Source organism: Cherax quadricarinatus, chromosome 39 (assembly GCF_038502225.1).
Source record: "Cherax quadricarinatus isolate ZL_2023a chromosome 39, ASM3850222v1, whole genome shotgun sequence".
Lineage (NCBI taxonomy): Eukaryota > Metazoa > Arthropoda > Malacostraca > Decapoda > Parastacidae > Cherax > Cherax quadricarinatus.
Window position 1 is genome coordinate 31,655,039 of NC_091330.1, and position 27,695 is coordinate 31,682,733.

At 43.4% G+C, this 27,695-nt stretch overlaps 1 protein-coding gene across 4 annotated transcripts in view; it reads left to right on the forward strand.

Annotated features, from left to right (window-relative positions):
* LOC128696231 (protein scarlet-like) overlaps nucleotides 1-27,695 on the forward strand; it is a 351,307-nt gene that overhangs the window by 182,887 nt on the left and 140,725 nt on the right. For all 4 annotated transcript variants that reach the window (XR_011392936.1, XM_070092551.1, XM_070092552.1 and 1 more), the window contains one exon: nucleotides 25,317-25,348. Coding sequence is in view for 3 of the 4 variants with exons in the window: in XM_070092551.1 (XP_069948652.1) it covers nucleotides 25,317-25,348 (32 nt within the window). In the remaining variant the exon portion in view is untranslated. The remainder of the gene's footprint in view (nucleotides 1-25,316; nucleotides 25,349-27,695) is intronic.

A 27,695-nucleotide genomic window follows, 5' to 3' on the forward strand; every position in this document is an offset into this window, starting at 1 on the left:
GGCCTCTTGACCTAGGCCTCTCAAGGAAGGTTCCTTGATGCTGGTGAGGACCTCTTGACCAAGACCCCTCAAGGAAGCTTCCTTGACGCTGATGAGGGCCTCTTGATCTAGATCCCTCAAGGAAAGTTCCTTGACGCTGGTGAGGGCCTCTTGACCTAATCCCTCAAGGAAGCTTCCATGACGCTGGTGAGGGTCTCGTGACCTATGTCCCTCAAGGAAGCTTCCTTGACGCTGGTAAGGGCCTCTTGACCTATGTCCCTCAAGGAAGCTTCCTTGACGCTGGTGAGGGCCTCTTGACCTATGTCCCTCAAGGAAGCTTCCTTGACGCTGGTGAGGGCCTCTTGACCTAGGTCCCTCAAGGAAGCTTCCTTGACGCTGGTGAGGGCCTCTTGACCTATGTCCCTCAAGGAAGCTTCCTTGACGCTGGTGAGGGCCTCTTGACCTATGTCCCTCAAGGAAGCTTCCTTGACGCTGGTGAGGGCCTCTTGACCTAGGTCCCTCAAGGAAACTTCCTTGACGCTGGTGAGGGCCTCTTGACCTAGGCCCCTCAAGGAAGCTTCCTTGACGCTGATGAGGGCCTCTTGACCTAGGCCCCTCAAGGAATCTACCTTGACGCTGGTGAGGGCCTCTTGACCTAGGTCCCTCAAGGAAGCTTCCTTGACGCTGGTGAGGGATTCTTGACCTAGGCCCCTCAAGGAAGGTTCCTTGACGCTGGTGAGGGCCTCTTGACCTAGGCCCCTCAAGGAAAGTTCCTTGACGCTGGTGAGGGCCTCTTGACCTAGGCCCCTCAAGGAATGTTCCTTGACGCTGGTGAGGGGCTCTTGACCTAGGCCCCTCAAGGAAAGTTCCTTGACGCTGGTGAGGGTCTCTTGACCTAGGCCTTTCAAGGAAGCTTCCTTGAAGCTGGTGAGGACCTCTTGACCTAGGCCCTTCAAGGAAAGTTCCTTGACGCTGATGAGGGCCTTTTCACTGCATCATCACTACTTCCGTCCATTACTCCTTCACTTGACTGTACCATCACTCCGTCACATGACTGTACCATTACTCCGTCACATGACTGTACCATCACTCCGTCACATGACTGTACCATTACTCCGTCATATGACTGTACTATCACTCAATCTCTTGACTGTACTCTCAGTCCATCACTTGATTGTACCATCACTCCATTACTTGATTGCACCATCACTCCATCATTTGATTGTACCATCACTCGATCACTTGATTGTACCATTACTCCCTCAATTGATTGTTCCATCACTCCATCACTTGACTGTACCATCACTCCATCACTTGAGTGTACTTGTAGATGAATGGTTCACAGAACCGACTCGTTGATAAATCAAGTATGGGAGTAATGGTGCAATTAAGTGATAGTCTCAGTAGTAGTAACCAGTTACCAGTAACACACAAGGTGGAGTGCGCCCTTACAGCCGTACCTATCTCTCTCGCTCCTCTCGTAACACTGAAAAATATTGTAAAATTAGACACATGTGCAACTCTTGGGTATCTTTATTAAGGAAGCGTTTCGCCACACAGTGGCGTCATCAGTCCATACAAAGGAGAAACTTGAAGAACAGGAGGAGAATGAGGTAATCAGTCCCTCAACCTTGAGTCGATGTGGTCAGTCCATCAATCTTGAATAGAATACGACATATGTGCGGAGAAGCAGCATATAAACCGTAGGCAGGAGAGGTGCAGCAGTCGTAGATGGTGTTACATTTGCCCAATGTGGAAGTAGGTCGTGCCCAAGGGTTAGGCAAGCGAAGAATTCCCAAGTATTAAGATCCCAAGAGTTGCACATGTGTCTAATTTATCAACGTGTCGGTGCTCTGAACCATTCATCTACAAACCTGTCAGACACTGCAACTTCTTGGGATCTTAATACTTGGGAATTCTTCACTTGCCTAACCCTTGGGCACGACCTACTTCCACAAATGTGATACCACCTACGACTGCTGCCCCTCACCTGTCTACGGTTTATAAGCTGCTTCTCCGCTCATATCTCGTATTCTATTCAAGATTGATGGACTGACCACATCGACTCAAGGTTGAGGGACTGATTACCTCATTCTCCTCCTGTTCTTTAAGTTTCTCCTGTGTATGGACTGATGAAGCCACTGCGTGGCGAAACGTTTCCTTAATAAAGATTCCCAAGAGTTGCACATGTGTCTAATTTTACAATATTTTTCAGTGTTACGAGAGGAGCGAGAGAGATAGGTACGGCTGTAAGGGCGCACTCCACCTTGTGTGTTACTGGTAACTGGTTACTACTACTGAGACTATCACTTAATTGCACCATTACTCCCATACTTGATTTTTCCATCACTCCCTCACTTGATTGTACCATCACTCTACTTGATTGTACCATCACTCCACTAGATTGTATCATCACTCCACTTGATTGTACCATCACTCCACTTGATTGTACCATCACTCTGCTTGATTGTACCATCAATCCACTTGATTGTAAGATCACTCTACTTGATTGTACCATCACTCCACTTGATTGTACCATCACTCTACTTGATTGTACGATCACTCTACTTGCTTGTACCATCACTCCACTTGATTGTACCATCGCTCCACTTGATTGCACCATCACTCCATCAATTGATTGACCCATCACTCCATCACTTGATTGCACCATCACTCCATCACTTGATTGTACCATCACTCTACTTGATTGTACCATCACTCCACTTGATTGTCCCATCACTCCCTCACTTGATTGTACCATCACTCCATCACTTGATTGTACCATCACTCCATCACTTGATTGTACCATCACTCCACTTGATTGTACCATCGCTCTACTTGATTGTACTATCACTCTACTTGATTGTACCATCACTCCACTTGATTGTACCATCACTCCACTTGATTGTACCATCACTCCATCACTTGATTGTACCATCACTCTTCTTGATTGTACCATCACTCCACTTGATTGAACCATCACTTCAATTGATTGTACCATCACTCCACTTGATTGTACCATCACTTCACTTGATTGTACCATCACTCCCTCGCTTGATTGTACCATCACTCCATCACTTGATTGTACCATCACTCTACTTGATTGTATCATCACTCAACTTGATTGTACCATCACTCTACTTGATTGTCCCATCACTCGCTCAATTGATTGGACCATCACTACATCACTTGATTGTGTCATCACTCTACTTCATTGTACCATCACTCTACTTGATTGTACCATCACTCCATCACTTGATTGTACCATCACTTGATTGTACCATCACTCCCTCACATGATTGTAACATCACTCCATTACTTGATTGTACCATCACTCCATCACTTGATTGTACCATCACTCCCTCACTTGATTGTACCATCACTCCATCACATAATTGTACCATCACTCCATCACTTGATTGTACCATCACTCCATCACTTGATTGTACCATCACTCCATCACGTGATTGTACCATCACTCCATCACTTGATTGTACCATCACTCCATCACTTGATTGGACCATCACTCCCTCACTTGATTGTACCATCACTCTATCATTTGATTGTACCATCACTCAACCACTTGACTGTAGCATCACTCCATCACTTGATTGTACCAACACTCTCTCATTTGATTGTACCATCACTCCCTCACTTCATTGTACAATCATTCCATCACTTCATTGTACTATTACATCATCACTTGATTGTACCGTCACTCCCTCACGTGATTGTACCATCACTCTATCACATGATTGTACCATTACTCCATCACATGATTGTACCATCGCTCCATCACTTGATTGTACCAACACTCCATCACTTGATTGTACCATCACTCCATCACTTGATTGTACCATCACTCCATCACTTGGTTGTACCATCACTCCATCACATGACTGTACCTTCACTCCATCACATAATTGTACCATCACTCCATCACATGATTGTACCATCACTGCACCACATGATTGTACCATCACTCCACCACTTGATTGTACCATCAATCCATCACTGGATTGTACCATCACTCCATCACTTGATTGTACCTTTACTCCATCACCTGATTGTACCATCACTCCATCACATGATTGTACCATCACTCCATCACATGACTGTACCATCACTCAATCACATGATTGTACCATCACTCCATCACATGATTGTACCATCACTCCATCACTTGATTGTACCATCACTCAATCACTTGATTGCACCATCACTCCATCACTTGATTGTACCATTACTCCTTCACGTGATTGTACCATCACTCAAACACATGATTGTACCATCACTCCATCACTTGATTGTACCATCATTTCATCACTTGATTGTACCATTACTCCACAACGTGATTGTACCATCACTCCATCACACGATTGCACCATCACTCCATCACATGATTGTACCATCACTCCATCATATGATTGTAAAATCACTCCATCACATGATTATACCATCACTCCATCACATGATTGTACCATCACTCCATCACATGATTGTAACAACACACTATCACAAGATTGTACCATCACTCCATCACATGATTGTACCATAAGTCCATCACATGACTGTACCATCTCTCCATCGCTTGATTGTACCATCACTCCTTCACATGATTGTAGCATCATTCAATCACTTGATTGTACCATCACTCCATCACATGATTGTACCGTCACTCCATCACATGATTGTACCATCACTCCATAACATGATTGTTCCATCACTCCATCACATGATTGTACCATCACTCCCTCACATGATTGTGCCATCACTCCATCACATGACTGTAAAATCACTCCATCACTTGATTGTACCATCACTCCATCACAAAATTGTACCATCACTCCATCATTTGATTGTACCATTAATCCATCACTTGATTGTACCATCACACCCTCACTTGATTGTATTGTCACTCCATCACTTGATTGTACCATCACTCCACCACTTGATTGTACCATCTCTCCATCACTTGATTGTACCATCACTCCATCACTTGATTGTACAATCACTCATTCACTTGATTGTACCATCACTCCATCACTTGATTGTACCAACACTCCATCACTTGATTGTACCATCACTCCATCACTTGATTGTACCATCAATCCCTCACTTGATAGTACCATCACTCCATCACTTGATTGTACTATCACTCCATCGCTTGATTGTACCATCACTCCATCACTTGATTGTAGCATCACTCCATCACTTCATTGAACCATAACTCCATCACCTAATTGTGCCATCACTCCATCACTTGATTGCACCATCACTCCATCACTTTATTGTACCATTTCTCCATCACTTGATTTTACCATCACTCCATCACTTGATTGTACCATCACTCCATCACTTGATTGTACCATCACTCCATCACTTGATAGTACCATCACTCCATCACTTGATTGTACCATCACTCCATCACTTGACTGCACCATGACTCCATCACTTGATTGTACCATCGCGCCACCACATGACTGTACCATCACTCCATCACATGACTGTACCATCACTCCATCACATGACTGTACCATCACTCCATCACTTGATTGTACCATCACACCAACACATGACTGCACCATCACTCCATCACTTGATTGTACCATCTCTCCATCACATGGCTGTACCATCACCCCATCACATGACTGTACCATCACTCCTTATGAATGTATCATCACTCCATCACATGATTGTACCATCACTCCATCACATGACTGTACCATCACTCCATCACATGACTGTACCATGACTCCGTCACATGACTGTACCATCACTCCATCAATTGATTGTACCATCAAGCCATCACATGACTACCATCACTCCAACAAATGACTGTACCATCACTCCATTACATGATTGTACCATCACTCCATCACTTGATTGTACCATCACTCCATCACATGACTGTACCATCACTCCATCACATGACTGTACCATCACTCCATCATGTGATTGTACCATCACTCCATCACATGTCTGTACCATCACTCCATTACATGACTGTACCATCATTCCATCAATTGATTGTACCATCTCTCCATCACAAGACTGTACCATCACTCCGTCACTTGATTGTACTATCACTCCATCACTTGTCTGTACCATCACTCCATCACATGATTTTACCATCACTCCATCACATGACTGTACCATCACTCCATCACATGATTGTACCATCAGTCCATCACATGACTGTACCATCACTCCATCGCTTGATTGTACCATCACTCCATCACATGATTGTAGCATCATTCAATCACTTGATTGTACCATCACTCCATCACATGATTATAGCATCATTCAATCACTTGATTGTACCATCACTCCCTCACATGACTGTGCCATCACTCCATCACATGACTGTAAAATCACTCCATCACTTAATTGTACCATCACTCCATCACAAAATTGTACCATCACTCCATCATTTGATTGTACCATTAATCCATCACTTGATTGTACCATCACACCCTCACTTGATTGTATTGTCACTCCATCACTTGATTGTACCATCACTCCACCACTTGATTGTACCATCACTCCATCACTTGATTGTACCATCACTCCATCACTTGATTGTACAATCACTCATTCACTTGATTGTACCATCACTCCATCACTTGGTTGTACCATCACTCCATCACATGATTGTATCATCACTCTGTCACATGATTGTACCATCACTGCACCACATGATTGTACCATCACTCCACCACTTGATTGTACCATCAATCCATCACTGGATTGTACCATCACTCCATCACTTGATTGTACCTTTACTCCATCACCTGATTGTACCATCACTCCATCACATGATTGTACCATCACTCCATCACATGACTGTATCATCACTCAATCACATGATTGTACCATCACTCCATCACATGATTGTACCATCACTCCATCACTTGATTGTACCATCACTCCATCACTTGATTGCACCATCACTCCATCACTTGATTGTACCATTACTCCTTCACGTGATTGTACCATCACTCCAACACATGATTGTACCATCACTCCATCACTTGATTGTACCATCATTTCATCACTTGATTGTACCATTACTCCACAACGTGATTGTACCATCACTCCATCACACGATTGCACCATCACTCCATCACATGATTGTACCATCACTCCATCATATGATTGTAAAATCACTCCTACACATGATTGTACCATCACTCCATCACATGATTGTACCATCACTCCATCACATGATTGTAACAACACACCATCACAAGATTGTACCATCACTCCATCACATGATTGTACCATAAGTCCATCACATGACTGTACCATCTCTCCATCGCTTGATTGTACCATCACTCCTTCACATGATTGTAGCATCATTCAATCACTTGATTGTACCATCACTCCATCACATGATTGTACCGTCACTCCATCACATGATTGTACCATCACTCCATAACATGATTGTTCCATCACTCCATCACATGATTGTACCATCACTCCCTCACATGATTGTGCCATCACTCCATCACATGACTGTAAAATCACTCCATCACTTGATTGTACCATCACTCCATCACAAAATTGTACCATCACTCCATCATTTGATTGTACCATTAATCCATCACTTGATTGTACCATCACACCCTCACTTGATTGTATTGTCACTCCATCACTTGATTGTACCATCACTCCACCACTTGATTGTACCATCTCTCCATCACATGGCTGTACCATCACCCCATCACATGACTGTACCATCACTCCACATGAATGTATCATCACTCCATCACATGATTGTACCATCACTCCATCACATGACTGTACCATCACTCCATCACATGACTGTACCATGACTCCGTCACATGACTGTACCATCACTCCATCAATTGATTGTACCATCAAGCCATCACATGACTACCATCACTCCAACAAATGACTGTACCATCACTCCATTACATGATTGTACCATCACTCCATCACTTGATTGTACCATCACTCCATCACATGACTGTACCATCACTCCATCACATGACTGTACCATCACTCCATCATGTGATTGTACCATCACTCCATCACATGTCTGTACCATCACTCCATCACATGACTGTACCATCATTCCATCAGTTGATTGTACCATCTCTCCATCACATGACTGTACCATCACTCCATCACTTGATTGTACTATCACTCCATCACTTGTCTGTACCATCACTCCATCACATGATTTTACCATCACTCCATCACATGACTGTACCATCACTCCATCACATGACTGTACCATCACTCCATATACTCGATTGTACCATCACTCCATCACATGACTGTACCATCACTCCATCACATGATTGTACCATCAGTCCATCACATGACTGTACCATCACTCCATCGCTTGATTGTACCATCACTCCATCACATGATTGTACCGTCACTCCATCACATGATTGTACCATCACTCCATAACATGATTGTTCCATCACTCCATCGCATGATTGTACCATCACTCCCTCACATGACTGTGCCATCACTCCATCACATGACTGTAAAATCACTCCATCACTTGATTGTACCATCACTCCATCACAAAATTGTACCATCACTCCATCATTTGATTGTACCATTAATCCATCACTTGATTGTACCATCACACCCTCACTTGATTGTATTGTCATTCCATCACTTGATTGTACCATCACTCCACCACTTGATTGTACCATCACTCCATCACTTGATTGTACCATCACTCCATCACTTGATTGTACAATCACTCATTCACTTGATTGTACCATCACTCCATCACTTGACTGTACCATCACTCCATCACTTGATTGTACCATCACTCCATCACTTGATTGTACCATCAATCCCTCACTTGATTGTACCATCACTCCGTCACTTGATTGTACCATCACTCCATCACTCGATTGTACTATCACTCCATCGCTTGATTGTAGCATCATTCCATCACTTCATTGTACCATAACTCCATCACCTAATTGTGCCATCACTCCATCACTTGATTGCACCATCACTCCATCACTTTATTGTACCATTTCTCCGTCACTTGATTTTACCATCACTCCATCACTTGATTGTACCATCACTCCATCACTTGATTGTACCATCACTCCATCACTTGATTGTACCATCACTCCATCACTTGATTGTACCATCACTCCATCACTTGATTGTACCATCACTTGACTGCACCATGACTCCATCACTTGATTGTACCATCGCGCCACCACGTGACTGTACCATCACTCCATCACATGACTACCATCACTCCATCACATGACTGTACCATCACTCCATCACTTGATTGTACCATCACTCCAACACATGACTGCACCATCACTCCATCACTTGATTGTACCATCTCACCATCACATGGCTGTACCATCACTCCATCACATGACAGTACCATCACTCCACATGAATGTATCATCACTCCATCACATGATTGTACCATCACTCCATCACATGACTGTACCATCACTCCATCACATGACTGTACCATGACTCCATCACATGACTGTACCATCACTCCATCAATTGACTGTACCATCAAGCCATCACATGACTACCATCACTCCAACACATGGCTGTACCATCACTCGATTACATGATTGTACCATCACTCCATCACTTGATTGTCCCATCACTCCATCACATGACTGTACCATCACTCCATCATGTGATTGTACCATCACTCCATCACATGTCTGTACCATCACTCCATCACATGACTGTACCATCATTCCATCACTTGATTTTACCATCTCTCCATCACATGACTGTACCATCACTTCGTCACTTGATTGTACTATCACTCCATCACTTGTCTGTACCATCACTCCATCACATGATTTTACCATCACTCCATCACATGACTGTACCATCACTCCATCACATGACTGTACCATCACTCCATCACTTGATTGTACCATCACTCCATCACATGCCTGTACCATCACTCCATCACATGACTGTACCTTCACTCCATTACTCGATTGTACCATCACTCCATCACATGACTGTACCATCACTCCATCACATGATTGTACCCTCACTCCATCACATGACTGTACCATCACTCCATCACATGATTGTAACATCACTGCATCACATGACTGTACCATCACTCCATCACATGATTGTTCCATCACTCAATCACATGATTGTACCATCACTCCATCACATGATTAACCATCACTCCATCACATAACTGTACCATTACATGACTGTACCATTACATGACTGTACCATTACATGACTGTACCATCACATGACTGTACCATCACTCAATCACATGACTGTACCATCACATGACTGTACCATCACTCTATCACATGACTGTACCATCACATGACTGTACCATCACTCCATCACATGACTGTACCATCACTCCATCAATTGACTGTACCATCACATGACTGTACCATCACATGATTGTACCATCACATGACTGTACCATCACTCCATCACATGACTGTACCATCATATGACTGTACCATCTCTCCATCATATGACTGTACCATCACATGACTGTAACATCACTCCATCACATGACTGTACCATCACATGACTGTACCATCACTCCATCATATGACTGTACCATTACTCCATCACATGACTGTACCATCACATGACTGTACCATCACATGACTGTACAATAACTCCATCACATGACTGTACCATCACATGACTGTACCATCACTCCATCACATGATTGTACCATCACATGACTGTACCATCACTCCATCACATGACTGTATCATCACGTGGCTGTACCATCAATTACTGTACCATCACATGACTGTACCATGACATGACTTTACCATCACATGACTGAACCATCACATGACTGTACCATCACTCCATCATATGACTGTACCATCACATGAGAACCATAACTCCATCACATGACTGTACCATCACATGACTCTACCATCACTCCATCACATGACTGTTCTATCACATGACTGAACCATCACATGACTGTTCCATCACATGACTGAACCATCACATGACTGTACCATCACTCCATCACATGACTGTGCCATCACATGACTGTCACATCACTCCATCACATGACTGTACCATCCCATGACTGTACCATCACTCCATCACATGACTGTACCATCACATGACTGTGCCATCACATGACTGTACCATCACTCCATCACATGAATGTACCATCACATGACTGTACCATCACTCCATCACACGACTGTACCATCACATGACTGTAACATCACTCCATCACATGACTGTACCATCACATGACTGTACCATCACTCTATCACATGATTGTACCATCACATGACTGTACCATCACTCCATCACATGACTGTATCATCACATAACTGTACCATCAATGACTGTACCATCACATGACTGTACCATAACATGACTGTACCATCACATGACTGAACCATCACATGACTGTACCATCACTCCATCACATGACTGTACCATCACTCCATCACATGACTGTACCATCACATGACTGTACCATCACTCCATCACATGATTGTACCATCACATGACTGTACCATCACTCCATCACATGACTTTACCATCACTCCATCACATGACTGTACCATCACATGACTGTACCATCACATGACTGTATCATCACATGACTGTATCATCACATGACTGTACCATCACTCCATCACATGACTGTACCATCACGTGACTGTACAATCACTCCATTACATGACTGTACCATCACTTGACTGTACCATCACTCCATCACATGACTGTACCGTCACATGACTGTACCATCACTCCATCACATGACTGTACTGTCACATGACTATACCATCACTCCATCACATGACTGTACCATCACTCCATCACATGACTGTACCATCATTCCATCACATGACCGTACCATCACTCCATCACTTGATTGTACCATCACTCCACTTGATTTTACCATCACTCCATCACATGACTGTACCATCACTCCATCACATGACTGTACCATCACTCCATCACTTGATTGTACCATCACTCCATCACATGACTGTACCATCACTCCATCACATGACTGTACCATCACTCCATTACTCGATTGTACCATCACTCCATCACATGACTGTACCATCACTCCATCACATGATTGTACCCTCACTCCATCACATGACTGTACCATCACTCCATCACATGATTGTACCATCACTGCATCACATGACTCTACCATCACTCCATCACATGATTGTACCATCACTCAATCACGTGATTGTACCATCACTCCATCACATGATTAACCATCACTCCATCACATGACTGTACCATTACATGACTGTACAATTACATGACTGTACCATCACATGAATGTACCATCACTCAATCACATGACTGTACCATCACATGACTGTACCATCACTCTATCACATGACTGTACCATCACATGACTGTACCATCACTCCAACACATGGATGTACCATCATATGACTGTACCATCACTCCATCACATGACTGTACCATCACATGACTGTACCATCACTCCATGAAATGACTGTACCATCACATGACTGTACCATCACATGATTGTACCATCACATGACTGTACCATCACTCCATCACATGACTGTACCATCATATGACTGTACCATCACTCCATCACATGACTGTACCATCACATGACTGTAACATCACTCCATCACATGACTGTACCATCACTCCATCATATGACTGTACCATCACTCCATCACATGACTGTACCATCACATGACTGTACAATCACATGACTGTACAATCACTCCATCATATGACTGTACCATCACATGACTGTACCATCACTCCATCACATGATTGTACCATCACATGACTGTACCATCACTCCATCACATGACTGTATCATCACGTGACTGTACCATCAATTACTGTACCATGACATGACTGTACCATGACATGACTGTACCATCACATGACTGAACCATCACATGACTGTACCATCACTCCATTACATGACTGTACCATCACTCCGTCACATGACTGTACCATCACATGAGTACCATAACTCCATCACATGACTGTACCATCACATGACTCTACCATCACTCCATCACATGACTGTTCCATCACATGACTGAACCATCACATGACTGTACCACCACTCCATCACATGACTGTACCATCACATGACTGTACCATCACTCCATCACATGACTGTACCATGCCATGACTGTACCATCACTCCATCACATGACTGTACCATCACATGATTGTGCCATCACATGACTGTACCATCACTCCATCACATGAATGCACCATCACATGCCTGTACCATCACTCCATCACACGACTGTACCATCACATGACTGTACCATCACTCCATCACATGACTGTGCCATCACATGACTGTACCATCACTCCATCACATGACTGTATCATCACATGACTGTATTATCAATGACTGTACCATCACATGACTACCATAACATGACTGTACCATCACATGACTGAACCATCACATGACTGTACCATCACTCCATCACATGACTGTACCATCACATGACTGTACCATCACTCCATCACATGACTGTACCATCTCATGACTGTACCATCTCATGACTGTACCATCACTCCATCACATGACTGTCCCATCACATGACTATACCATCACTCCATCACATGATTGTAACATCACATGACTGTACCATCAGTCCATCACATGACTTTACCATCACTCCATCACATGACTGTACCATCACATGACTGTACCATCACATGACTGTACCATCACATGACTGTATCATCACATGACTGTACCATCACATGACTGTACCATCACTCCATCACATGACTGTACCATCACGTGACTGTACAATCACTCCATTACATGACTGTACCATCACATGACTGTACCATGACTCCATCACATGACTGTACCGTCACATGACTGTACCATCACTCCATCACATGACTGTACCGTCACATGACTATACCACCACTCCATCACATGACTGTACCATCACTCCATCACATGACTGTACCATCATTCCATCACATGACTGTACCATCACTCCATCACATGACTGTACCATCACTCCCTCACATGACTGTACCATCACTCCATCACATGACTGTAACATCACTCCATCACATGACTGTTCCCTCACTCCATCACATGACTGTACCATCACTCCATCACATGACTGTACCATCACTCCATCACATGACTGTACCATCACATGACTGTACCATCACTCCATCACATGACTGTACCATCACATGACTGTACCATCACTCCATCACATGACTGTACCATCACTCCATCACATGACTGTTCCTTCACATGACTGTACCATCACATGACTGTACCGTCACATGACTGTACCATCACATGACTGTACCATCACATGACTGTACCATCACATGACTGTACCATCACATGACTGTACCATCACATGACTGTTCTATCACTCCATCACATGACTGTACCATCACATGATTGTACCATCACTCCATCCCATGACTGTACCATCACTCCATCACATGACTGTACCATCACATGACTGTACCGTCACATGACTGTACCATCACATGACTGTACCATCGCATGACTGTACCATCACATGACTGTACCATCACTCCATCACATGAATGTACCATCACATGACTGTACCATCACTCCATCACATGACTGTACCATCACATCACTGTACTATCACTCCATCACATGACTGTACCATCACTCCATCACATGATTGTACCATCACATGATTGTACCATCACTCCATCACATAACTGTACCATCACATGACTGTACCATCAATGACTGTACCATCACATGACTGTACCATAACATGACTGTACCATCACATGAAGACTGAACCATCACATGGCTGTACCATCACTCCATCACATGTCTGTACCATCACATGTCTGTACCATCACATGACTGTACCATAACTCCATCACATGACTGTACCATCACATGACTGTACCATCACTCCATCACATGACTGTTCCATCACATGACTATAACATCACATGACTGTACCATCACTCCATCACATGATTGTACCATCACAAGACTGTACCATCAATCCATCACATGACTGTACCATCACTCCATCACATGACTGTACCATCACATGACTGTACCATCACATGACTGTATCATCACATGATTGTATCATCACATGACTGTACCATCACTCCATCACATGACTGTACCATCACATGACTGTACAATCACTCCATCACATGACTGTACCATCACTCCATCACATGACTGTACCATCACATGAGTGTACCATCACTCCATCACATGACTATACCATCACTGCATCACATGACTGTACCATCACTCCATCACATGACTGTACCATCACTCCATCACATAACTGTACCATCACTCCCTCACATGACTGTACCATCACTCCATCACATGTCTGTACCATCACTCCATCACATGACTGTACCATCACTCCCTCACATGACTGTACCATCACTCCAACACATGACTGTACCATCACATGACTGTACCATCACTCCATCACATGACTGTACCATCACTCCATCACATGACTGTACCATCACTCCATCACATGACTGTACCATCACTCCATCACATGACTGTACCATCACTCCATCTCATGACTGTACCATCACATGACTGTACCATCACTCCATCACATGACTGTACCATCACATGACTGTACCATCACTCCATCACATGACTGTACCATCACATGACTGTACCATCACATAACTGTACCATCACTCCATCACATGACTGCACCATCACATGACTGTACCATCACGTGACTGTACCATCACATGTCTGTACCATCACATGACTGTACCATCACATGACTGTACGATCACATGACTGTACCATCACATGACTGTATCATCACATGACTGTACCATCACTCCATCACATGACTGTACCATCACATGACTACCATCACTCCATCACATGACTGTACCATCACATGACAGTACCATCACATGACTGTACCGTCACATGACTGTTCCGTCACATGACTGTACCATCACATGACTGTACCATCACATGACTGTACCATCACATGACTGTACCATCACATGACTGTACCGTCACATGACTGTACCGTCACATGACTGTACCATCACATGACTGTACCATCACATGTCTGTACCATCACATGACTGTACCGTGACATGACTGTACCGTGACATGACTGTACCGTGACATGACTGTACCATCACATGACTGTAGCATCACATGACTGTACCATCACATGACTGTACCATCACATGACTGTACTATCACATGACTGTACCGTCACATGACTGTACCATCACATGACTGTACCATCGCATGACTGTACCATCACATGACTGTACCATCACTCCATCACATGAATGTACCATCACATGACTGTACCATCACTCCATCACATGACTGTACCATCACATGACTGTACCATCTGTCCATCACATGACTGTACCATCACATGACTGTACTATCACTCCATCACATGACTGTACCATCACTCCATCACATGATTGTACCATCACATGATTGTACCATCACTCCATCACATAACTGTACCATCACATGACTGTACCATCAATGACTGTACCATCACATGACTGTACCATAACATGTCTGTACCATCACATGAAGACTGAACCATCACATGGCTGTACCATCACTCCATCACATGTCTGTACCATCACATGTCTGTACCATCACATGACTTTACCATCACTCCATCACATGACTGTACCATCACATGACTGTACCATCACTTCATCACATGACTGTTCCATCACATGACTATAACATCACATGACTGTACCATCACTCCATCACATGATTGTACCATCACAAGACTGTACCATCAATCCATCACATGACTGTACCATCACTCCATCACATGACTGTACCATCACATGACTGTACCATCACATGACTGTATCATCACATGATTGTATCATCACATGACTGTACCATCACTCCATCACATGACTGTACCATCACATGAGTGTACCATTACTCCATCACATGACTATACCATCACTGCATCACATGACTGTACCATCACTCCATCACATGACTGTACCATCACTCCATCACATAACTGTACCATCACTCCCTCACATGACTGTACCATCACTCCATCACATGTCTGTACCATCACTCCATCACATGACTGTACCATCACTCCCTCACATGACTGTACCATCACTCCAACACATGACTGTACCATCACATGACTGTACCATCACTCCGTCACATGACTGTACCATCACTCCATCACATGACTGTACCATCACTCCATCACATGTCTGTACCATCACTCCATCACATGACTGTACCATCACTCCATCTCATGACTGTACCATCACATGACTGTACCATCACTCCACATGACTGTACCATCACATGACTGTACCATCACTCCATCACATGACTGTACCATCACATGACTGTACCATCACATAACTGTACCATCACTCCATCACATGACTGCACCATCACATGACTGTACCATCACGTGACTGTACCATCACATGTCTGTACCATCACATGACTGTACCATCACATGACTGTACCATCACATGACTGTACCATCACATGACTGTACCATCACATGACTGTATCATCACATGACTGTACCATCACTCCATCACATGACTGTACCATCACATGACTACCATCACTCCATCACATGACTGTACCATCACATGACAGTACCATCACATGACTGTACCATCACTCCTTCCCATGACTGTACCATCACATGACTGTACCATCACTTCCTCACATGACTGTACCATCACATGACTGTACCGTGACATGACTGTACCATCACATACTGTACCATCACATGACTGTACCATCACATGACTGTACCATCACATGACTGTACCATCACATGACTGTACCGTCACATGACTGTACCTTCACATGACTACCATCACATGACTGTACCATCACATGGCTATACCATCACATGACTGTACCATCACATAATTGTACCATCACATGGCTGTACCGTCACATGACTGTACCGTCACATGACTGTACCATCACATGACTGTACCATCACATGACTGTACCATCACATGACTGTACCGTCACATGACTGTACCGTCACATGACTATACCATCACATGACTGTACCTTCACATGACTATACAATCACATGACTGTACCATCACATGACAGTACCATCACATGCCTGTACCATCACATGACTGTACCATCACATGATTGTACCGTTACATGACTGTACCATCACATGACTGTACCATCACATGACTGTACCATCACATGAATGTACCATCACATGACTGTACCATCACGTGACTGTACCATCACATGACTGTACCATCACATGACTGTACCGTCACATGACTGTTCCGTCACATGACTGTAGCATCACATGACTGTACCATCACATGACTGTACCATCACATGACTGTACCATCACATGACTGTACCGTCACATGACTGTACCGTCACATGACTGTACCATCACATGACTGTACCATCACATGACTGTACCATCACATGACTGTACCGTGACATGACTGTACCGTGACATGACTGTACCGTGACATGACTGTACCATCACATGACTGTAGCATCACATGACTGTACCATCACATGACTGTACCATCACATGACTGTACCATCACATGACTGTACCGTCACATGACTGTACCGTCACATGACTGTACCATCACATGACTGTACCATCACATGACTGTACCATCACATGACTGTACCATCACATGACTGTACCATCACATAACTGTACCATCACATGACTGTACCATCACATGACTGTACCATCACATGACTGTACCATCACATGACTGTACCGTCACATGATTGTACCATCACATGACTGTACCATCACATGACTGTACCATCACATCACTGTACCATCACATCACTGTAGCATCACATGACTGTACCATCACATGACTGTACCATCGCATGACTGTACCATCACATGACTGTATCATCACATGACTGTACCATCACATGACTGTACCATCACATGACTGTACCATCACATGACTGTACCATCACATGACTGTACCGTCACATGACTGTATCGTCACTTGACTGTACCATCACATGACTGTACCATCACATGACTGTACCATCACATGACTGTACCATCACATGACTGTACCATCACATGACTGTAACGTCACCTGACTGTACCATCACATGACTGTACCGTCACATGACTGTACCATCACATGACTGTACCGTCACATGACTGTACCATCACATGACTGTACCATCACATGACTGTACCATCACATGACTGTACCATCACATGACTGTACCATCACATGACTGTACCGTCACATGACTGTACCATCACATGACTGTATCGTCACATGACTGTACCATCACATGACTGTACCATCACATGACTGTACCATCACATGACTGTACCATCACATGACTGTACCATCACATGACTGTACCGTCACATGACTGTACCATAACATGACTGTACCATCACATGACTGTACCATCACATGACAGTACCGTCACATGACTCTACCATCACATCACTGTAGCATCACATGACTGTACCATCACATGACTGTACCATCGCATGACTGTACCATCACATCACTGTATCGTCACATGACTGTACCATCACATGACTGTACCATCACATGACTGTACCATCACATGACTGTACCATCACATGACTGTACCGTCACATGACTGTATCGTCACTTGACTGAACCATCACATGACTGTACCATCACATGACTGTACCATCACATGACTGTACCATCACATGCCTGTACCATCACATGACTGTACCATCACATGACTGTACCGTCACCTGACTGTACCATCACATGACTCTACCATCACATGACTGTACCATCACATGACTGTACCGTCACATGACTGTACCATCACATGACTGTACCGTCACATGACTGTATCATCACATGACTGTACCATGACATGACTGTACCATCACATGACTGTACCATCACATGACTGTACCATCACATGACTGTACCGTCACATGACTGTATCGTCACTTGACTGTACAATCACATGACTGTACCATCACATGACTGTACCATCACATGACTGTACCATCACATGACTGTACCATCACATGACTGTAACGTCACCTGACTGTACCATCACATGACTGTACCGTCACATGACTGTACCATCACATGACTGTACCATCACATGACTGTACCATCACATGACTGTACCATCACATGACTGTACCATCACATGACTGTACCGTCACATGACTGTACCATCACATGACTGTACCGTCACATGACTGTACCATCACATGACTGTACCATCACATGACTGTACCATCACATGACTGTACCATCACATGACTGTACCATCACATGACTGTACCATCACATGACTGTACCGTCACATGACTGTACCATAACATGACTGTACCATCACATGACTGTACCATCACATGACTGTACCGTCACATGACTGTACCATCACATCACTGTAGCATCACATGACTGTAGCATCACATGACTGTACCATCGCATGACTGTACCATCACATCACTGTATCGTCACATGACTGTACCATCACATGACTGTACCATCACATGACTGTACCATCACATGACTGTACCATCACATGACTGTACCGTCACATGACTGTATCGTCACTTGACTGTACCATCACATGACTGTACCATCACATGACTGTACCATCACATGACTGTACCATCACATGCCTGTACCATCACATGACTGTACCATCACATGACTGTACCGTCACCTGACTGTACCATCACATGACTGTACCGTCACATGACTGTACCGTCACATGACTGTACCATCACATGACTGTACCATCACATGACTGTACCATCACATGACTGTACCATCACATGACTGTACCATCACATGACTGTACCATTACATGACTGTACCATCACATGACTGTACCATCACATGACTGTACCATCACATGACTGTACCATTACATGACTGTACCATCACATAACTGTACTGTCACATAACTGTACCATCACATGACTGTACCATCACATAACTGTACCATCACATAACTGTACCATCACATAACTGTACCATCACATATCTGTACCGTCACATATCTGTACCATCACATGACTGTACCATCACATAACTGTACCATCACATAACTGTACCATCACATAACTGTACCATCACATAACTGTACCATCACATAACTGTACCATCACATAACTGTACCATCACATAACTGTACCATCACATAACTGTACCATCACATAACTGTACTATCACATAACTGTACCATCACATAACTGTACCATCACTCCCTCTCGTGTAGTTTATAAAAAGTTTTATGTCTTACGAAACTAAAAAAAGAAATTCTTCATGATCATAATTTATCATTCATCTATAAACATCTATAAACATTATAAACATCTATAAACATCTATAAACATATATAAACATCTATAAACATCTATAAACATCTATAAACATCTATATATATTCGTTTTAGTGTGTATATTCACCTAATTATGGTTACAAGGGTCGATTCACAGGTGTTGGCCCCGCGTCTTCACTGGTCCCAGCTGGTCCCCACTCTCCCTGTTCCATGAGCTTTATAGTACCTCTTCCTGAAGATGTGTATGGTACCTACCTTAACTGCAACACTCTCCAGACTATTCCACTTCTTGACAACTCTATGACTGAAGAAATCTTCCTAACATCCCTGTGGGTCATCTGAGTCTTCAGCTTCCAATTGTGACCCCTTGTTGCTGTGTCCCATCTCTGGAACCTCCTGTCTCTGTCCACCATGTCGATTTCTCAAAGTATTTTGTATGTCCTTATTATGTCCTCCCTGCCCCACCTGTCGTCCAGTGTCGTCTGTTCGAGTTCTCTTAACCTCTCCTAGGAGGACATGCCCCTTAGCTCCGAGACTAGTCTTGTTACTAACCTTTGCACTTTCTCTAGTTTCCTGAGGTGCTTGGCTTGGTGTGGGTTTCAAACTGGTGCTGCATACTCCAATATAGGCGTGACATACACGGTGTACAAGGTCCTGAACGATTCCTTATTGAGATGTCGGAATGTTATTTTTAGGTTTGCCAGGCGCCCATATGCTGCAGCAGTTATTTGGATCATGTGTGCCTCAGAATATATGCTCGGCATTATACTCACCCAAGATCCTTTTCCTTGAGGTGGTTTGTAGTCTTTGGGTCCCTAGATTGTACTCTGTCTGAGGTCATCTTTGCCCTTCTCCGATCTTCATGACTTTGCACTTGGTGGGGTTGAACTCCAGGAACCAGTTTCTGGACCAGGCCTGCAGCCTCTCCAGATCCTCTCGTAGTTCCGCCTTCTCCTCATTAACTTCACTTCATCTGCAAACAGGGATATTTCTGAGTCTCTTCTTTCCGTCATGTCATGCATATGTACCTGAAACAGCACTGGTCCTATTACTGAACCTCCTGTGGTAACCCGCTCACAACAGCGGCTCCTCTGACACCTAATCATGTACCATGATTCGCTGATGCCTTCCCGACAGGTATTCTCTGATCCATTACAGTGCCTTCCTTGTTATACCTGCCTGGTCCTCCAACTTTTGCTCTACTCTCTTGTGTGGAACAGTGTTAAAAGCCTTCCTATAATCTAAGAAAATTCAATCTACCCTCCCCTCTCCCTCTCTCTCTTGTCTTACTTGTATCACCCTGTCATAGAACTCTAGTAGGTTAGTGACACAGGATTTCCCATCTCTGAATCCGTGTTGGTGGTCCACAACTCTTCTCCTGATAGTCTTCTCCGTGACTTTGCGTACAATACATGTCAGTTAAACTGGTCTGTTGTTTAATGCTGTGTCTGTCTCTTTTTTTTTTTAATTAGGATTACATTTGCTGTCTTTCATTCCTCAGGTAGTCGCCCTGTTTCAATAGATGTGTTGAATATTGTTGTTAGTGGTACACAAAGTGCCTCTGCTCCCTCTCTCCTAACCCTCGGAGAGATGTTTTCTGGCCCTGTCGCCTTTGAGATATCTAGTTCACTTAGCAGCCTCTTTACCTCTTCGGTTGTATGTATCGTGTCCAGCACTTGCTGGTGTACTCCACCTCTCCGTCTTTCTGGAGTCTTTTCTGTCTCCACTGTAAATACTTCTTTGAATCTCATGTTAATCTTCTTACATACTTCAGAGTCGATTCTTGTAAACTCACCTATTTGTGGTCGCAGGGGCCGAGGCATAGCTTCTGGCCCCGACTCATTGCTGGTGGTTACTAGGCCCATTCTCGTAACTCTTCTTAAACTTTTGTATGGATCCTGCCTCCACTACATCACTCTCCAGATTGTTCCACATTCTGACAACTCTGTTACTGAGGAAATGCTTCCTAACATCCATGTAACCCATCAGAATTTTCAACTTTCATTTGTGACCCCATTGTTGCTGTGTCCTGGCTTTGTAACAGCCTGTCCCTATCCATCTTGTCAATTCCTCTCAGTATTTTATGTTGTTTTTATGTCCCGTCCCCCATCATCCAATGTCATCTGGTTAATTTCCCTTAACCTCCTAGTAGGACATACACCAGGGCTCCGCGTCTAGGCTTGTTGCAAACCTTGCACTTTCTTTAATTTCCTATAGTGCTTTACCAGGTGTGAGTTCCATACTGGTACTGAATACTCCAATATGGGTCTAACGTACACTGTGTAGAGTGTCTTAAGTGACTCCTTATTCAGGTGTGGAAATGCTATTTGTAGGTTTGCAAGGCACCCGTATGCTGCTGCAGCAATTTGTTTGATATGCGCCTCAGGAGATGTGCTCGGTATGATACTCATCCTAAGATTGTTTTCGTTGAGTGATGTTTGTAGCCATTGACCCCCTAGCATGTATTCCGTCTGCGGTCTTCCTTGTTCTTCCTCAAGCTTCATGACTTTACATTGAGTGGGGTTAAACTCCAGGAGCCACTTGTCAGACCAGGAATGCAGTTTTTCCACATCCCCTTATAGACTTAGCTGATTCTCGTCCGCTTATATTCTCCTCACTAGTTTGACGTCGTCGTCCAGTAGGGACGCCTCAGAATCTATTCCTTCCTTCATGTTTTTCACATACACCAAAAACAACTCTGGTCCAAGGACTGCGCCCAATTTGACACCTCGTCACGACACATCACAAGTTATTTCCGCTTTCTCAGGTATTCCCTGGTCCATTGGAATGCTTGTCCTGCTATTCCTGGCTGCTCCTCTAGCTTTTGTACCAATCTCGTGTGTCGAACTGTGTCGAATATGTCGAACTGTGTCGAATACCTTCTTACAGTCCAAGAAAATGTAATCTTCATCCCTCTCTCTCCTGTCTTACTTCTGTACCTAGTAGAACTCCAGTAAATTTGTGATACAGGATATACCATTCCTGAAACCGTGCTAGTTATTGTGTATGAGCTTATTCCCATCTAGGTGCTTCACCACTCTTCTTCTGACAGTCTTCTCCATTCATACCATACTATATGTCTGTCACTGAGACAAGTTATGTCTGTCACTGAGACAAGTTATGTCTGTCACTGAGACAAGTTATATCTGTCACTGAGACAAGTTATATCTGTCACTGAGACAAGTTATGTCTGTCACTGAGGCATGTTATGTCTGTCACTGAGACAAGTTATATCTGTCACTGAGACAAGTTATGTCTGTCACTGAGACAAGTTATATCTGTCACTGAGACAAGTTATATCTGTCACTGAGACAAGTTATATCTGTCACTGAGACAAGTTATGTCTGTCACTGAGACAAGTTATATCTGTCACTGAGACAAGTTATATCTGTCACTGAGACAAGTTATGTCTGTCACTGAGACAAGTTATATCTGTCACTGAGACAAGTTATGTCTGTCACTGAGGCATGTTATGTCTGTCACTGAGACAAGTTATATCTGTCACTGAGACAAGTTATGTCTGTCACTGAGACAAGTTATGTCTGTCACTGAGACAAGTTATATCTGTCACTGAGACAAGTTATGTCTGTCACTGAGACAAGTTATGTCTGTCACTGAGACATGTTATATCTGTCACTGAGACAAGTTATATCTGTCACTGAGACATGTTATATCTGTCACTGAGACAAGTTATATCTGTCACTGAGACAAGTTATGTCTGTCACTGAGACAAGTTATGTCTGTCACTGAGACAAGTTATGTCTGTCACTGAGGCATGTTATGTCTGTCACTGAGACATGTTATATCTGTCACTGAGACATGTTATATATGTCACTGAGACAAGTTATGTCTGTCACTGAGACAAGTTATGTCTGCCTCACTAATCTCATCACCTTCCACTCTTAGTCTTTTCATTTAATTTTTCTAATTATATTCTCTATTTCAGGAACAAGATGAAATTTTCTTCAGGAATATTCCGTGAGTAGGACAATTATGTTTGAGAATTCGGCCAACTTTTTGCACCTAACAGTAGGCCTACTGTGAGCTCCCAACAGTAGGCCTACTAAATGACGAAAAAGACAGTACCGTGACTGGAACGCTACACAATTAACCCGCATATAGAAGACTGGAGTTTACGACCATTCACAAAGTCACACTAACGAAAAGGAGAGCAGGATGGATATATATAGGCAGGAGGTGGTGGTAGTAGTAGTAGTAGTAGTAGTAGAAGTAGTAGTAGTAGTAGTAGTAGTAGTAGTAGTAGTAGAAGTAGTAGTAGTAGTAGTAGTAGTAGTAGTAGTAGAAGTAGTAGTAGTAGTAGTAGTAGTAGTAGTAGTAGTAGAAGTAGTAGTAGTAGTAGTAGTAGTAGTAGTAGTAGTAGTAGTAGTAGTAGAAGTAGTAGTAGTAGTAGTAGTAGTAGTAGTAGTAGTAGTAGTAGTAGTAGTAGTAGTAGTAGTAGTAGTAGTAGTAATAGTGGTAGTAGTGGAGGGAAGGAAGTAGTAGCGGGGAGGTAGTAAGAGTAGGAGGGGCCAGTCAAATACTAAGAAAGAGAAGCACTACAAGGGAGCTGGTGCCCACAGAGGGTAAGAGCAATAACACCGAGGGGGGGGGAAACAAATAAATAAATAAATAAATAAAGAAGGAAAAAATACACAGGGTAGAAGAAAGAGAACCCAAAGGAGAAAAAGGAAAGAGAAAAGGGGAAGAGGGAGAAGAAGAAAAATGGAGGAATCAGGTTAGGTCACGAGTGTTTTGAAGTTCGGAGCATTTTACAATGTAGTGGGAGAGGAAGGCATCTACAGAGACGAAGCCACGACTAAGATTCATACAAGGAAAGTTGTGTATTAGGGAGGATTCAACCAGACGGCGACTGTTGAAGTTGGAAGTAGGGAAGACAGTTTTAGCAGAAGACCAGTCAATAGGATGACCGTGATCTCTGACGTGACAGAAAAGAGCATTATTGATGTCGGCAAGCCTGAAACCACTTTTGTGCTCCCTAAGTCTGTCAGAAAGAGATCGGCCAGTTTCTCCAAAGTACTGAAGAGGACAGGGGGAACAAGAAACAGAGTAGACACCATTAGCATCTGTAGAGGGAGGAGAGGTATGAACGAGATTAGTGCGGAAAGTAAGCTTGATGTCTAAGGGACGGAGAGAAGAGTTGAGATTAGAAAGACCGGAAATGTAGGGAAGGCAGAGGACAGAAGAGTTCCCAGGAGTAGAGAGTTTGGGAGAGAAGAAATTACGTTTAGCTCGTGAGAAGGCAAAGTCTATGAAATGTTAAGTGTAGCCAAGACGGGAAAACGAATTATGAAGAGTGGAAATTCCTGCTGGAAGGAACTGAGGATCACAGATGCGGAGAGCACGGAGAAAGAGGGAGATAAGAACACTTTTCTTGACAGAGAAAGCATGATAAGAAAAGTAGTGAATGTACATGCCACTGTGCATAGGTTTGCTGTAAACGGAAAAGGCAAAACCTGTGTCTGAGAGGTGGACATGAACAACAAGGAAAGGAAGCAAGAAATTAGATTCCTTCCACCACTTCCTGCCTATATATACCCATCCTGCTCTCATTTTTGTTAGTGTGACTTTGTAAAAGGTCCAAGTCGGACCGAAACGTCGTCGTAAGCTCCACTCTTCTTAGTAGGCCTACTGTTAACTTAGTAGGCTTGTTGCTAACTTAGTAGGCCTACTGTTAACTTACTAGGCCTACTGTTAACTTAGTAGGCCTACTGTTAACTTAGTAGGCCTGTTGCTAACTTAGTAGGCCTACTGTTAACTTACTAGGCCTACTGTTAACATAGTAGGCCTGCTGTTAACTTAGTAGGCCTGCTATTAACTTAGTAGGCCTACTGTTAGCTCAGTAGGCCTACTGTTAACTTAGTAGGCCTACTGTTAATTTAGTAGGCCTACTGTTAACTTAGTAGGCCTACTGTCAATTTAGTAGGCCTACTGTTAACTTATTAGGCCTACTGTTAACTTAGTAGGCCTGTTGTTAACTTAGTAGGCCTACTGTTAACTTAGTAGGCCTACTGTTAACTTAGTAGGCCTGCTGTTATCTTAGTAGGCCTACTGTTAACTTAGTAGGCCTACTGTTAACTTAGTAGGCCTACTGTCAACTTAGTAGGCTTACTGTTAACTTAGTAAGCCAACTGTTAACTTAGTAGACATACTGTTAACTTTGGCCTGCTGTTAAATTAGTAGGCCTACTGTTAACTTAGTAGGCCTACTGTTAACTTAGTAGGCATACTGTTAACTTAGTAGGCCTACTGTTAACTTAGTAGGACTACTGTTAACTTAGTAGGCCTACTGTTAACTTAGTAGGCCT